At 46.5% G+C, this 16,085-nt stretch overlaps 4 protein-coding genes and 1 non-coding gene across 5 annotated transcripts; 2 read left to right on the plus strand and 3 right to left on the minus strand.

Moving 5' to 3' along the window:
* Positions 1–2,918: 2,918 nt before the first annotated feature.
* On the plus strand, positions 2,919–5,958 carry LOC123105595 (uncharacterized). Its single transcript, XM_044527684.1, has 3 exons — positions 2,919–3,094; positions 5,305–5,408; positions 5,516–5,958. Exons 1-3 carry the CDS (start codon positions 3,004–3,006, stop codon positions 5,792–5,794), a joined length of 474 nt encoding a protein of 157 aa, XP_044383619.1. The 5' UTR covers positions 2,919–3,003; the 3' UTR covers positions 5,795–5,958.
* Positions 5,959–6,187: 229 nt separating this feature from the next.
* On the minus strand, positions 6,188–7,049 carry LOC123105596 (uncharacterized). The gene is made up of 3 exons (XM_044527685.1): positions 6,742–7,049; positions 6,584–6,665; positions 6,188–6,475 (listed from the first exon to the last, which is right to left on the minus strand). The coding sequence occupies exons 1-3, from the start codon at positions 6,878–6,880 to the stop codon at positions 6,328–6,330; spliced, it is 369 nt and encodes a 122-aa protein (XP_044383620.1). The 5' UTR covers positions 6,881–7,049; the 3' UTR covers positions 6,188–6,327.
* Positions 7,050–8,011: 962 nt separating this feature from the next.
* Positions 8,012–8,172, minus strand: LOC123109097 (U1 spliceosomal RNA). The gene has a single exon (XR_006452388.1). It is a non-coding gene; the product is annotated as a U1 spliceosomal RNA (small nuclear RNA).
* A 2,297-nt stretch (positions 8,173–10,469) lies between these two features.
* LOC123105597 (peptidyl-prolyl cis-trans isomerase CYP22) lies at positions 10,470–13,679 on the minus strand. The gene is made up of 7 exons (XM_044527686.1): positions 13,338–13,679; positions 13,212–13,235; positions 12,367–12,454; positions 12,011–12,103; positions 11,282–11,314; positions 11,058–11,114; positions 10,470–10,848 (listed from the first exon to the last, which is right to left on the minus strand). Exons 1-7 carry the CDS (start codon positions 13,526–13,528, stop codon positions 10,738–10,740), a joined length of 597 nt encoding a protein of 198 aa, XP_044383621.1. The 5' UTR covers positions 13,529–13,679; the 3' UTR covers positions 10,470–10,737.
* Positions 13,680–13,830: 151 nt separating this feature from the next.
* LOC123105598 (splicing factor 3B subunit 6-like protein) lies at positions 13,831–14,584 on the plus strand. The gene has a single exon (XM_044527687.1). The coding sequence runs from the start codon at positions 13,928–13,930 to the stop codon at positions 14,315–14,317; it is 390 nt and encodes a 129-aa protein (XP_044383622.1). The 5' UTR covers positions 13,831–13,927; the 3' UTR covers positions 14,318–14,584.
* Positions 14,585–16,085: the final 1,501 nt, after the last annotated feature.

Here is a 16,085-nt window from a genome sequence, read left to right on the forward strand (position 1 = left end):
GTTCAATCTAGTTACTGGCAAGTCTCTTTACTCGTTCCGTAATGCAACATCCCGTAACTAACTCATTAGTCACATTGCTTGCAAGGCTTATAGTGATGTGCATTACCGAGAGGGCCCAGAGATACCTCTCCGATACACGGAGTGACAAATCCTAATCTCGATCTATGCCAACTAAACAAACACCATCGAAGACACCTGTAGAGCATCTTTATAGTCACTCAGTTACGTTGTGACATTTGACAGCACACTAAGTGTTCCTACGGTATTCAGGAGTTGCATAATCTCATAGTCGTAGGAACATGTATAAGTTATGAAGAAAGCAATAGCAACAAACTAAACGATCAAAGTGCTAAGCTAACGGATGGGTCAAGTCAATCACATCATTCTCTAATGATCTGATCCCATTCATCAAATGACAACTCTTCTCCATGGCTAGGAAACTTAACCATCTTTGATTAATGAGCTAGTCAAGTAGAGGCATACTAGTGACACCCATTTTGTCTATGTATTCACACATGTACTAAGTTTATGGTTAATACAATTCTAGCATGAACAATAAACATTTATCATGATATAAGGAAATATAAATAACAACTTTATTATTACCTCTAGGGCATATTTCCTTCAACAGGGCCTCGTCTGGCCCCTGTCGCGCGAGCGGTAGTACCGTGTGCCTATGCGGTAGTACCATGAGTGTGTGCGGTAGTACCGTATGTCACGGGCTGGTTAAGTGGGTAACAGTTGGATCTTTCCTCTCACTATATAAGGGGGGTCTTCTTCACCAAGTTGACCACCTCTTCCCTCCCCAAGCTCCATTTCCGCCCGATCTCTCTCCCTAGTATAGCCAATCAAACTTGTTGATTTTCTAGGGTTTGGTTGAGAAGGCCCCGATCTACACTTCCACCAAGAGAAATTTGATTCCCCCCACTAATCCCTTACAGATCTTGTTACTCTTGGGTGTTTGAGCACCCTAGAAGGTTGAGGTCACCGCGGAGCCATGTTCAATTGTGCTGAAGCTTCGTGGTGTCGTTGGGAGCCTCCAATCAAGTTGTGGAGATTGCCCCAACCTTGTTTGTAAAGGTTTGGTTGCCGCCTCCAAGGGCACCAATAGTGGAATCATGACATCTCGCTTTGTGTGAGGGCGTGAGAAGAATACGGTGGCCTAGTGGCTTCTTGGGGAGCATTGTGCCTCCACACCGCTCCAACGGAGACATACTTCCTCTCAAAGGGAATGAACTTCGGTAACACATCCTCGTCTCCACCAGCTCCACTCTTGGTTATCTCTTGCCCCTAGTTGTGTAGTTAGGTTTTTTGTTCCTTGATTATGTCATTTATGGAAGTTTCTCAAGTTAGGAAGTTCTCGTCGCCGGCCTTCGCCTAATGTTCGCCTTTGTCCTTCAATTCAATCTGCCAACCCTTTGGTGAAATCTAGTTGGGAAACCCTACGTACGTGTGATTGCCTTTCTCGAGGGGTACGGGGGGTAGCCCAAGTCCCTTTGGTATAGATCTTTAAGATCCAGTTCTTTTATCCCTTGTTGCTCTTGTTTGTCTTTGGCGAGGCGGTCATGGTGGTAGCACCCTTAGTCGATGACGTGCATATGTTACTATTTATTTTACTCCTAAATTAAATCACCTACCATTGGTTTCTCTAGTTTCCAAAGTTGTTCTCCCTCTTCCTTTATTTATTCCTTTGGCAATCCTTGATGGTTCTTCTTGTCTACTTCCTCCCCGTTCGGAGGAACTTGATTTAGGCGTTGAGCATGTATTTCTTTCCTCATATCTCACCCTCCCCCCTCCCAAATTTCTCAAGTGGTGTTTTCTCATCCTTCACATGCACATGATAATAGCTCCTTCTCATTGAACCTAGTTGAGGGAGTGACCCCCAGATTTAGAGCTTTCCTGGATGTCGGAGCTACTTGGTTGGCTCCCGTGTCTTTTCTCGGCTTCACTCTTCAGCTACGGTTGTTGTGGAGCCTGTGACCAAGTGTGGATGTTAGGGTGTGTTGAAAGCCCTCAACGGTGCCCCCTCATGCTGGTGACAACTATAGGTTTCACTTGTTGATGACGTTTCAACATTAATCGATTACAGTTCTTTCATGCCACACTAGATAGGATATAAATGCCAATTTTCCATGTTTTGTGATTCATGATAATCATTCTCACTAAAACTTAGTTAAAGTCTATACTACATTAGAGGAACTAGCAAAGTGCTCAGTGCATTGCTACGAGTGGCGGAGCTAGACTAGGAATGCTAGAGGGGCAGAAAGCGGTGATTGCTATGAAACACAACATTAATCAAAGTGGTGTACTATTTTATAATATGTAGTATGTCGTGGTAGGTGTGTTTCTAATCGAGCCACAAAGCATCACTATGTCATTCAACTTAAATTTATTAAAAATACAAGTACTAAGGGAAAATGAATGGTCATATATCCAAATAATAAAAATAATTAATTGAGATTTTTTAATTTTTTTATTCATATGTGTATTACAACATTAAAAAATCATATACTTGGAGAAAATGTTTGTCTTAGTGCTAAAAGTGATCGTGTATTTTAATAAAATCATGTGATTGAAAAATGCTCTTGTTTGAATAAAATGTTCACATGTATTTTTAAATGTTCACGTTTTAAAAGTGTTATGCTTTTCAGAATAAAAATGTTAAAATGCAATTCTGATTGTGCCATCAAGCAACTTGATCTTTATCTTCCCCTGCACTTGAGAAAAGCATTCGCTTGTTTTTTCCGCAAAACGAGGGAACCCTAGAACAGGAAAAAAAGAAAAAAGAAAAAAGAAAGGAAAAGGAAAATGGGAGAGCAGAACACGAAAGCCAGATGCCAGCAAGACCCGCAAAATGGGCTGGCCCAGTACTATGGTCGGTATGCGTTATTAATCCCCAGACTGGCGACATGGAGCACTGGAATCGGAATCCAATTCCAAAACCGAGAGGTAGGTATCCTTGGAGGAGGGGGGAGGGGGATCCTCCTCGCCGCTCCGGTTTCCATGGCGGCCGCCCCCGCCCCCGCCCGTTCGCCGCCGGAAGCGTCCCCGCCGCCCCTAGACGCCTCCGCCTCCGCCTCCGACGACGAGTGGGGTAACTAACCAACTACCTCCCGCCTCTGCTCCGCGCCCTTGTTTCTTGCTCCGCCTCTAGCTGGTTAACTGAAGCCTCCAGCGCGTCCTACTCTTGTTCTTCTGCCGTGATTGTCTCGAAGAGGAGTTCGATCTAGATGCGTGATGCTTTCCTTGACTGATATCCTCTTAGCTCGTACCCATCCGTGTATTATCGGGGAATCGCTGCCTGGGACATAGATCAGTTACTGTATCATTTTTGACGAGTCACAGCAGTCGTGCTAATTAGGTTTGAAGAACCGACCTGGTATGTCGAACTTATATGCCTATCTTTATGGGGCAATGTCAACCAGACTGGTTGAAACAAGTTGTGTTGGAACAATTTTGAGATATTTAAGGTGGAATTGCTTACTGCTTTTTTATGGGTTATAAAATGTAAAAACATCTGCTAGTTTGAAGAAAACAAAGCATATGACTGCATTTGTCGCACATAAATACCAACCCAGTACCAAGTTTACTACTCCCTCCGTTCCGAATTACTTGTCTTGGATTTGTCTAGATACGGATGTATCTAGACTCATTTTAGTGCTAGATACCTCCGTATCTAGACAAATCTAAGACAAGTAATTCAGAACGGAGGGAGTAGTATGGAGCCACTGGACAAGTGGAAGCGTCCCCTCCGCCCTGCACATAAATACCAACCCAATATCAAACCGTCGGCGGTGGAAGCGTTTCGCCGCTCCTGGACGCATCTGCTTCCGACGACGAGTGTGGTAACCAACTACCACCCGTGTCTGCTCCGCGCCCTTGTTTCTTGCTGCGCCTCTAGCTTGCTAAAGCCCCCAGCGCATCCTACTCATGTTCTTCTGCCATGATTGTCTTGAAGAGGAGTTCAATCTAGATGCGTGATGCCTTTCTTGACTGTTATTCTCTTGCTCGTACCCATCGTATCATCGGGGAGTTGCCTGGGACATAGGTCAATTACTGTAGCAAGCATGCCCTTCTTGAACAGACCTGGTGTGTTGAAGTTATACGCCTACCTTTATGGGACAATACCCGTAAACTGGTTGAAACTAGCTTTCTTGGAACAATTTTGAGAAATTTGAGGTGGAAGGCATCGAGCCATCGGTCTTGATATCTTGGTCGTTATGAGGAGTCACTCCTGATTTACCTTCACAACTCTCTCTGATAATATAATAATAGGAGTGATGGCAACTGAAGGGTACAATTTTCTTCTCATGATGATTCATGCTTAAATATGAACCCTTTCCTCTATTACAGGAGGCAATGTAGACAATCTGCACAAGGTTCGGGAAAAAATGGTAGAAAATCTTCATTGAATGGAAATAGGAATGCTATTAATATACCACAAACTGGTTGGAAACTAGTTGTGTTGGAACAGTTTTGAGGAATTTGAGGTGGAACGGAAAAGCCTACTATTGCTTTGGGCGATATTTTGCTTACTGCTTAGGTTATAGTAAAATTTTAAAACATCTGCTAGTTAGAAGAGAGCAGCATGTAAAAAAGATTGCACAAAATATATGCCTCCATTTGTCGCACATTAGTACCAAGTCAATGCCAAGTTTATTAGCATTGAGTCATCGATCTTGATATCTTGGTGCGTTATGAGGAGTCCCTTCTGATTCACCTTGATGACTCTTTCTGATAATACTATAATAGTACGAGTGATCAGTGATGCCAACTGAAGGGTAAGATTTGAATCTCATGATGATTTATGCTTAAATATGAGCCCTTTCCTATATGACAGGAGGCAATGTAGACAATCCTAATTGATTGGAAAAAGGAGTGCTATTAGTATAATCTAGTGATAATCACAAGTTGTTCATGTACGTCATAGCTTTCTAATCAGTATTTGGTCACAGAGATACCTAAACTAGGTTCCATTTCTTTGCGAGTAATTTTTACTTAAGATTGTTTTTGTTTCTTAAAGCATTGACACGCTTTAAGATGTTCATTAATGATAATCATTAAGAGACTTATATGCTATTAACTCCCTTGTACCGGGTTATGGTAGTGACTTGCTTGCACTATAGTATATCTCATGAAACTTGATATCATGGAGTTTTTTGTGGAAGGTGGCACTGATGCAGGGACGCTGTTCTGCACATATTTATTCTACGTATTAAAATCAAACATACATGTGCCAACTGCTACATTCAAAACATGAGGTTTATTTGAGTTCTTTTAATAATGTCGATGGTACAATTACAGATGCGGATGGATTTGTTATTCCTGATGTGACTATTCAAGATGATGATGATGATGATGTTACTACACACAGTGTCCCCAAAGCAAGGGATCCTGAACCTCAACAGGCGAGTTACAGATCTTTTCGCCGCAATGTCCCTCGTTAGATCAGTAAATGTAACTTGAACAACCACTTGGCTAGCACAGTGGTGTAAACTCGTATTTGAATGAACAGGCAAAAGAGGAGAAGATATACTTGGGACCTCATGGGGCGCCACCATCAGGAGCAAAGCAGCAGCAACTTAACACAGTTGGCCGCAAGCAGAGTTTCAGAAACAAGCTGAAGGAGGCAGATAGGAAATCCAGTGGCAATGCTCAGGAGAACAAGGTGGAAAGCCTAAGAGAGCTCATGGGGGCTGTAACAACAGATAGTAGGGGCATGGCGAAGAGTTCTCGTCGCGACTGGCTTGACCCACACTGTCGTGAGTCTGAGTTTGATAGGAAACCACGCTAGCTAGGTGGCTGCCATATGATGCGTCCGTTTGCGCAAAAGTTTTAACTGTATACTGCTGTGGGCTACTGGCTAGGCCCGAAAAACATGTCTTTGTTATCTGCAAGTTTATGAGGAGAAATAGCCAATGGTATTCTATGGTATGCAGAATCTCATGAATCTTGCTAGAATGTGGTTTAGTTGTTTGTTGTATGTCTGACTTGAGATGAATCTGTAGCGGCGGCATGTGCTTATGTGTAGATTCTTTGCCTCCTTGTTGAAATTTGATGTTAATGGTACCGACGCCATTCTATATTTTTCCTCAATTGCTTGATCGACCGATCTTGAACTGTTGAAAGTGCTCACAATCTTAACAAACACAGGGCTTTCGCTTCTATGCAGAACCAAATGCAGTCATGAGTGCAGAGCAGCCGGTGACTCCACTATATAAAGATCTCTGAAGAAATGATTTACATACGGCTTTACAGCAATCTCTATAGAATGGAAGCAAGTCATCTCTCTCGCTGGAAGGGGGAGGAGGATAGCTCGACCGGAGCTCAGCGGATGAGGGGCGCCTTGATCCATCCGTTGGCGAAGGCGATGGCGAGGATGATGAAGGGGGTGGAGAAGCCGAAGATGACGATATAGGGCAGCGGCGTCATCATGGGGTTCTCCCCCTTCCTCTCCCCAGCAGTCTGCCAGTACCTACATCATCCATCATCATCCATTTTATCCACACCAATTGACCACAGACCACACATAGATGAACTCATAATATGGATCATGAGAGCTGATGGGTGCAGGCTTGCTTACTGCTCCGGTTCCTGTTCTCTGGTGATGAACTTCTTGCCGTCAGGCTTGGTCTCTCCATCTCCACCACCACCACCACCACCACCTGCATATACACGCGTAGCGTATATGGACTCAAACAAAATGCAACATAAGAGAGATTGAGGAGGAATCGTGGGTACCGAGCTGCGCCGAGATTCTGGAGCGCTTGCTTACGAGGAGCAGGCCGGCGCCTCTCTTCCTCGGCGTAAGCGGGGTGGCGAAGGCGGTGGCACCGCCGCCGGAGGCGAGGAGCGGCGACGGAGCAACCCTGAGGGCCATGGTGGTCGTTGTTGGGTTGTTCTGTGTGGAGGAGGGAAAGAGCTCTCCTGCCTCATGCACCACGCACCCTATAGCACTCACTCCCTCACCTTTCGGCCGCGTAGCACTCACCTTATCCACCAGCCAGCCGTGCTATCTTCCCTTCCGTGGCAGCTTTAAGTTCTTGAATTCACATTTACACTGGTCAAACTACCGGCCGACGGATGTATACACTCTTTTGCCACCCAGCTCACATCTCCTGATCAACACTGGATGCCACAGTTACTTTTGGCATGTTGGTAGTAACTCTTGGTGGAGACATTCTAAACTGTGTGGCCGTTCAATCAGTTTCATGCTAAGCAAATGAGACTAGAGCCAAGGTATCGTGTCAGGAACTTGTCGCGGCGAAATGCCAAACTGTGTGGGGTGCCTCAACTGACAGTGGCTTCAATCGGGTCTATCCACACGTGTAGAGGTTCAGTTCTTGCCAAATTTTACTTGATTGTAATATTAAGGTAAAGAGGATCAGAATATACGAGTTCTGTGGAGTGTTGTTTTTTCAGCTCACCGCAGAGAATTGGTAGCTAGTAAACTTGGTTGGTGACACGTATGATTGTGAAGTTGTTGGTCTTTCACTTAGTTTCAGGCTAAAGCTAGACTCGGGGTGCTTGTCTCTGTCTCAACTGTCAGGTTATATAATAAGCTCAAGACTGCAGTGACTTCATTCATCCCTATCTAGTACTCCCTCCGTTCCGAATTACCTGTCTCAGATTTGTCTAGATACAGGTGTATCTAGACTTATTTTAGTGCTAAATACATCCGTATCTAGAGAAATCTAAGACAAGTAATTCGGAACGGAGGGAGTAGCGCAGAAGTGAGTTTGTTCCCAAAATTTACTTAGTTGTAAGCGGGAGGTGAAGAACACCAGAATATACAACCTCTGACAGCACAAGATTCGGATGTTACATGCACTTGGATCAGAAGTTCAGAACCCTCCATCCAGCCCATACTGAAATCTTCTTTTCCTCCGTTCAGAGAACACGTTGCCGGCTCCCTCTCGATGTGCAACAACCAGACAAGGGACTGGATTGTAAAACATACTCCTTCGTAAGCGAGCCAAACAGAGGACCAAGATTTAATTTCAAAGAATTGGCAGGGGCCGCGCGAACGCGTACCCCCTCTACCACAAATTATGACGTCCACTCTCCCACTTGGGGAGATGGTGGGCCAACGCACCCACCAAGTGCAATGTGGGCCATTGACCCAGGCCACGGGCCTTCTTGATCGCCCGTCGACCCCGTCCAGGTAAGTATGGAACAACGCTGCACCTCGCCCCCCTCTTATAGTGGCTCCCCCGCTCGATGCTCTCCGCTGAGCGAGGTGGTACTAAAAACCGAAGCGCAGCAGCAGCGGCGGGCGTGAAGCCGTGAAGGGAGCCAGGGAGGCGCGCAGTCCGGGAGGTACTACGTCTCGTTGGGCTTGACTTTGCTCCTACATGGGCTGAATGACGGGAGATAGGCGTGTGGGCCTTAAGAGCCGTACCAGCTTTTTCCCAGTGTTGTCTTAAAAAAAAAGGTTTTTTTCCCCAGTGTTCTGGTCTCTTACTACTGCTCTTGAGCTGCTACAAAAAGACTGTTGCTCTTGATTCTAAAAAAAACTATTGCCCTAAGTCTCTCGTACTCGTATTTTGTTCACTTACTTTTGCTCTTAATGTGCATGGCCGCATAAGAAACCGCTGCACCTTTGGTGCCTCTTTTCGGCCTGTTGCACCCAAAAGTTTGCACAAACCGGCTGATACCTGGGTGTTATATACATCTGACTCAGAAAAAGTTACTAGAACATCTTACATTTGTGAACGGAGGGAGTATTGTTCATGGAGAATCCAGTTATCTTCGGTGGAATTTGTAGGATGATGATTTCTCTGTATAGATTCCGTTTACACAAGTCGATACATACAAGATTGTTCGCGGTCACACAATAATGCACCAACACAAACACAGCGTCACACACTTGTTACACGAAGGTAGCCACGTCTGCCGAAAAGAAAAGAAACAACGACGACTAACAACTCCTACCGCCGGCAACGGCAACGCGGTCTCCCTCTACACCCTGACAAAGAAAATGCTCAGCTCCGTGCCACCGCCGGCGCCGGCGCCGCCGTCCCCGTCCGGGCTGACCATGTAGAACGACTCCGAGTCCTTGCTCCCGGTGACCCTGTCGAACCCCGCGCGCATGTACGCCACCTCGCCGTCCGCGTCCGCCGCCCCGCCGGGCGGCTCGTCCACCACGTCCCCGGGCAGCACGCCGGCGCCGACCGACACGGTGCTCAGCAGCTGCATGACCGCGAGGTCGCCGTCCGTGGCCTCCCGCCTGACCGCGTACCCGACGCGCCGGCCGTTGACGTAGGCCGTCCACATCGCCTCCTCCAGCAGGCTGACGCTCCCGCCGCCTTCGCCGGCGTCGGGCGACTTCTTGGACTTCTTCTCGCACTCGAGGGCGATGCGGACGTGGCCCCCGGCGGAGATCTCCTGCATGAGCTTCCCCGTGAGCACGCCGAGCTCGAGGACCAGGGTGGGGAGGCTGCCGGGCCGCTCCTGCACGGCGAGCGCGATGCGGGCGCGGCGGTGGCCGTAGAAGGTGCCGGTGACGCGCGCGCGGCCGCCGGCGTGGCCGTCGTGCGGCTTGCCATGGCGCCTGGGTAGGGCCGACGCCGGGCGGCACGCTGCCGGCGCGATGATGGGGAAGGAACGGAGCAGCGCGCGGATGGCGCGGAGCGCGCGTGACGGCGGGCCGCGGACGGCCGCGGGCGCGCGCTTCTCGTGCGTGGACGACGGCTCTTTGAGCGTGATCTCCGGGCGCGGCGTGCGCGGCGTGGTCGGCGGCGGGGTGGACGCCCTGGACGGCGCCGGGGGCGTGCGCGGCGAGGCCGGGATGGCGCACTGCGGGGTGGTCGGGGACGCCGGGGCGACGGCCAGGCGGCTGGCGGCCGTCGGGGAGCGCGGCGGCGTCGCCGTCAGCGGGCTCGACGGTGTCGTGCGCGGCATGGCGTGGCGAGCTGGGGCGCGGGAACCCAAGGAGGAGGTGGCCGAGAGAGAGACCCTAGGAGCTCGACGGCAGCGAGTCCTCGAAGTGTTTTAAGCTGAACGCCCGAGCTAGCGCGACGTGACGGCATGCACGCTGGTTGGAGCGCGCACGACGTGGTGGCATTACACCGAGACACGTACTCATACCAGCCAGGAGCAGGGAAGGATTTTGGCGCTGATTAGTTCATGCTGCAATCTGCGGTTTGACCGCCGCATGATGTGGTGACGAGGACATCCATCATCACTTCTGATAGAGTATCTTAGTATTTCGTTTGTTCGTGGCAGCCCACTTGCATTGCGTCGATATATCATATTGACAGATGACTCGATGGATATAATATTTCTCTACTGGACTTTGTTCCTGGTATCGCAAACATCTTCATTTTGTTCCATCAGAAAAAGAACATCTTCATTCTGTTATACCCCGGAACAGTTGAAACATAGTGACAGGGCTCAAAAAAACAAAACTGTCTGGTGGTATATCAGAGCGAATATGATTGATTGAACGACAAATTGGGGGCTACATATTCAACAAATTTAGCGGCAGTGAAGTCATGAAACCACATCTCCTGCTTTGAATATTATTCAACACCATACACGTTTTTTTAAAGGCTCTACAGCATTGGCTGATACAGATACATGTTGCCAGTTTGTCAGAGTCCAAATTCCGCATGCCCACAAGTCACAATAAGTAGATTAATACAGCAATGCTCTAGACTCCAATCTGTTTCCAGTGATTCAGTACTTTCATCCATGTCAAGGCAGCGCTAGGACATGCCGCGCTCAAAAAGCAAGCTACATCTCACCGCACTCACTTATCACGCAGGCAAGCTTCGGCCGGTTGTTTGGTCCAGTAGCGACGTTCTCAATCTTCCGCAGCACGAGCAGACCATCTCCCAGCACCCTCTGAAATAGCATAACAAGGCGTTGGTTAGTTACTACCATCAGAAGGCAGAGGATACCTTACAGTTTAGCACACAAGGATCCGTTTCATTGTCTCCTCATGTTAGTAGTAGGCACATATTTACTTGTCAATTGCAAAATAATACTGGTACCATACATGTTGTTCAAATGCTGGTACCAAACAACAAGACATTAAAATCGAGCACTCTTACCCCAAAAACCACATGCTTGTTGTCCAGCCACTCACACTTTGCACAAGTTAAAAAGAACTGCAAACACACAGTAGAAAATAAGATTTCACTAATCTAAAAGATATATACAGTAATAGTCTGACTGGAAAATATGTGAACTGGAGATTGGCGGTATAGACAAAAAAGGGGAAATCCAGATATGAACAGATAAGGGAAAGATGCAACCGTTAAAAATATGAAAGTACCTGAGACCCATTAGAGTTAGCTCCACTGTTCGCCTGTGAAAAAAAATTGAGGATAGCTGTTTAGATCCAGAAGATGGAACTAAAAAAACTTAAACGAATTAATGAATATTCCCTATGATTGTGCAAGACACTGCTGAAAAAGGAAAACAAAACACTAGTAATTTATATTTTATACTGCAACATAACTGTTCTAGAGTAAAACCAGCTAAACAGCAAACCTAAGGTACCCATGAGGATTAATAAATCAATACTTCCAGAAAATGAGATTTTGAAACACATCACCATTCACCATGACTTAAAATAATACATTGCCATGAGATTGCTTTGGTCTGTTTTGATGTAGGTGAATGTTGAAAGTGAACTTAAAGAACATACATGTTTCGACACCTATATATGTCAAATTTAGACGGTTCACTTTCTACTGTGCACAGTATCTCCATAATTATGTACACCATTTGAAGGTTGCCAATGTAAAAGAGGCTTGCTAATTTGAGTATTTTCTTCTGATCACTCAGTTACCATAAGTCCCACACAGAAGGTACATGGAATAGAAGAGAACTGATAAAACACGAGAAGATACAAAATACATGGAGTTGAAAGAAAATTTTATGCAAACATAACCAAGATAATTTGCCCAAACAGTAGATCTCTTGCAAATGAACATGGCATCAGCAAAGTAACATCTGGCATCAGTTTCAATTCAGAGAATGAGTTGGAGAAATGTAATACCATGGAGAGCAGGCCAGGCCCAGTATGCTTCGCAATGAAATTTTCATCATCAAATTTGGTGCCATAGATTGATATGCATCCACTGCCATCACCCTACAGGGCATTAAGAAACTTTAGTTATACAAAAAAAAAAAGACTTCCGTTCTGAGCAGGGATTACTCTAGAACGGTTGGTCACTCAAAACTAAATCACCATAAGCTATATAGGCTCAAAGCAAGATGCACCATATTATTAAATAATTCAACAGCTCAAGTTCACTCACATCAATGTACATAAATGCCACAATCCAAAACAGCATGCCTAAAAGATTATGTTAATTTATGCTGTTGATGCATGGAGCTATTAGATGCACAAACCTTTACGAAGTCACCTCCCTGAATCATGAAATCTTTGATCACTCGATGGAACTGACAACCCTTATACCCCTGTGGAATAGCTGATTTCCTGCAGTCAGCATGTTGAAACTAAGCAAGCTGCATACCAAATAAAAATACTAATGCAACCATCCAAAATTGCAGACTTGCAGTTGCAAGTAATTGTTTTATTTACATAGCTTCCTGAACGAAATAAATAACAACCACTGTCCACTACCAAAAGGAACACTCAAACTGTGTTTACTTAGACCAATGTTCCCACCAATGTCATGACCATCAATGTAAGAAGTAGCAATTACATATTCAAAAAAGCATTCAACCAAATGTGCAAAAGGAGAAGGCATTCAGCCCAAATTTATGCGCCCACCTAAACTTTCTGTACATTATACTACAGATCCGAACACACACCCTTCCACTACCCCAACAATCAGTAGAACAAAACAGAACACTAAGGCACCACAAGAAAAAATAAAGCGAGGAGCAAGCATCAGTGCATCACCCAATGCTCAAGTGACAATGCTCCAAAGTGCTTGCACTCTACAAGCTAAAATTGCCCATCAATCATAACAAACAGTGGGAAGTAGAGTGCATGTCAAGCCAGAAATTCATCCTTGTTCGTTCTTTCTATGGACTTTGGGCACCAACTAATCCCCCAGTTAATTTAACAAAGTTACCCATGATATATACTAACACAAGCTTTTGCAACACTCACACAAGGAGGCTAAATGTTTAAGTGGGACAGGAATTCAGGGTTGCAGAATAAGCCACAGAAATAAGCATACTATCGGCAACTACAATAACCAGCCGGGCATGCATCTAGTCCTCACCTGTACTCGCCAGTGCAGAACTGCCTGCGACCAAAAGAACAAACAGAGCAGAGATCCGTCAGTAGCAGAAGCGATGAATTAAACGGAACCTAGGGTTTAAGGGCGGGGCGGCGAGGGTGCAGCTACCTGAAGTTCTCGGCGGTCTTGGGGACGATGTCGGCGAAGAGCTCCATCTTGATGCGCCCGGCCGGGATGGACCCGATGGTCACGTCGAAGAACACCACCGGGTTCTTGGGGTTCGGCGGCCGCTGGTGCCACTCCACCGACGACGGCGCCGCGGCCGGCGGCGTGGGCCCCGCGGAGATGGCCGACGCCATGCCGCTCGGCTCTCGGGGCAACTGCGCGCTGGAAGCTTCTGGAAGGTTCGGGGGGCGAGCGGGGGCGCGGAAGAGCTTCGAGTTTCAGCCGAGGGAGAGGCCGGCGGCGCGCTAGGAGGACGGAGGCGGGCCAATATGCGCCAAGATTCGTGCAAGAGTCCTGAACGTTCGAGAGTCGAAACTCCCTAGGCTCAGACATGTCTCACCGCCATGTGGGTCCGGCTTCGGCGTCCGGGCCCACACGTCAGCCGGCTATCCGTTCCGAGGTCGGTAAGATATGTCCCCCGTAATAAGGAGGAGAGGAGGGAGGAAACTACCCCCAAATCGATTTGGTCCAGACACCACCGAGCCCCCAACCAGACCCAGACCAAACCCTAGGCGGCGGCGGCGGCGGCGGAGATGGCGGCGGCGAGCCTGAGGAAGGGGAACGCGAGGCTGCCGCCGGAGGTGAACCGGGCGCTGTTCGTGCGGAACCTGCCGTTCAACATCTCGAGCGAGGAGATGTACGACATCTTCGGCAAGTACGGGGCGATCCGGCAGATCCGGCTGGGCAACGCCAAGGACACGCGGGGGACGGCGTACGTGGTGTACGAGGACATCTACGACGCCAAGAACGCCGTCGACCACCTCTCGGGCTTCAACGTCGCCAACCGCTACCTCATCGTGCTCTACTCGCAGCTCAACAGGATGTCCAAGAAGACGGACATCAAGAAGAAGGAGGACGAGATCACCAGGCTCCAGGAGAAGTATGGCGTCGGATCCAAGACCCCCTCCGCCAACGACGCCTGAACCATGGATGCCTGCCCGTGTTTTTCTAGTTAGAAATCGTCGAGAGAAACTGTTGAATCGGAGATCGGTCCTGTAATCTGTGCTTGCCGCGGTATGTTTGTGTTTGCGGTGGTTCCATATTGATATGATGAACATGACTCTGATTGATAGCATCTACTTGGGTTGTCCTGTGTTCTTGTGTAACTTGAATTTGATACTTTGATTAGTAGGTATATCTATATGCTGTGGATGTCGATGATATGTTAAACAGGGTTATTCACTTGAAAATTGTGATATGTGCATGATTGCTCAGATACATTAAGCAACTGGAACCTATTTAGAGAATCAAATATGTGCTATAGCGAGGATCTGTTCTGCTTGATGTTACAAATTACTAGTACTGATTTAGGTGGGTGTATTTGCACTTTGGTGTTGCTCTCGTGTTCTTGCTGTGTGCTTATAAGGCTGTGGTGTGTTTGTTATGTTGGGTGTGTATATTTAATTATTGTGTATCAATATATGATTATTGCTTGTTTGAACATCTGGGGCTCCCTCAGTGAAAGATATGACTCCAGGGATGAGTTACTTTTGTTTATCTTATTACCATGTACCAATATATGTTTCATTGGCTGTGACTAGATGCCAGTGTAGTTTGTTAGTGCTCATGCTATGTGATCTTACCCTGTTATGGTTTGCTAGTGCTGATTGTGCTATGCAATAGTGTTTTTCACGGGTTTCTTAAGCGATGATGGCTTGTCTAGTTCAAGCCTGCTTTCCTCTAGTTTACTTGGATCTGTCATGTTCATTGTGGGATGGCTGTTTCTTAAATTTGCAGAGAATGATCTTGAGGGGACTCACAATCCTGAAATCTTGGATTTTGGTAGCAAATTAGTATATATCTTACTGTTGTAAATTTGTAACAGTTATGTGCATTGTGGGGATCAGTCTGTTCTGGATTGATAGTGTGGGTCTAGAAGTTGACGAACTGTCTTGAATTACGTGCATCGTGGGATCACTGTCTCTTGATTTGTAAAGTGTGATTTTAGGAGCCTGTGGACAATCTTGAATTTGAAGACTACATCTGAATTAGTACTTTCGGCAACGCTGTCTTCCATTGGCCGGCTAGAGTATCTGTCTTGTGTCTTCTTCCATTGACCAGCTAGTGGTGTGATGCCAGTTACATGTAATTTACTCTAGTATAGTAATGCTTTAACTTTTCTACTCCCTCCGTCCCATAATATAAGAATGTTTTTGACATTAGTGTAGTGTAAAAAATGTTCTTATATTATGGGACGGAGGGAGTATTTGAGAAACTGTACTGTCTATTTGGTCTGTATAAAGAGGCATGATTCCCAATTTGCTTGAATAGATGTATAATAGATTTTTCAAGGTTATGCTTGGTAGATATAGCTTGCTTGCCTCGAAAAATCACGCTTTGTAGATTTCATAGCTTGTTTGCACCAAGGGTGCTGGCTGGAGTTTTTGGTTACCATTATAGTTTCAGAAGATGAAAAGAGCTTCTGTTGTTGAAGTTCTTCACTAGTTTGTTCTTCGACAACAAAAAATGGGCATTTATTTGGTAAATTTCATATGATAAAGGCATTACAAAAGTTCTAAATTTCCTGTGGCAAAGGCTTAACTTGAGTTAGGGTGGAGATATGCCCTGAAGCTACCTGGTTGGTTCAAAGCCATGGCTAGATCTGGAGGTATTAGTAATAGTATGAAGAAACGTGCTCAAGTCTAAGAGTTTTTGTCACCAGATGCTTCAGAGTCTTTGTACTACCCCCCC

The sequence above is a fragment of the Triticum aestivum genome, chromosome 5A, assembly GCF_018294505.1.
Source record: "Triticum aestivum cultivar Chinese Spring chromosome 5A, IWGSC CS RefSeq v2.1, whole genome shotgun sequence".
Classification (NCBI taxonomy): Eukaryota; Viridiplantae; Streptophyta; class Magnoliopsida; order Poales; family Poaceae; genus Triticum; species Triticum aestivum.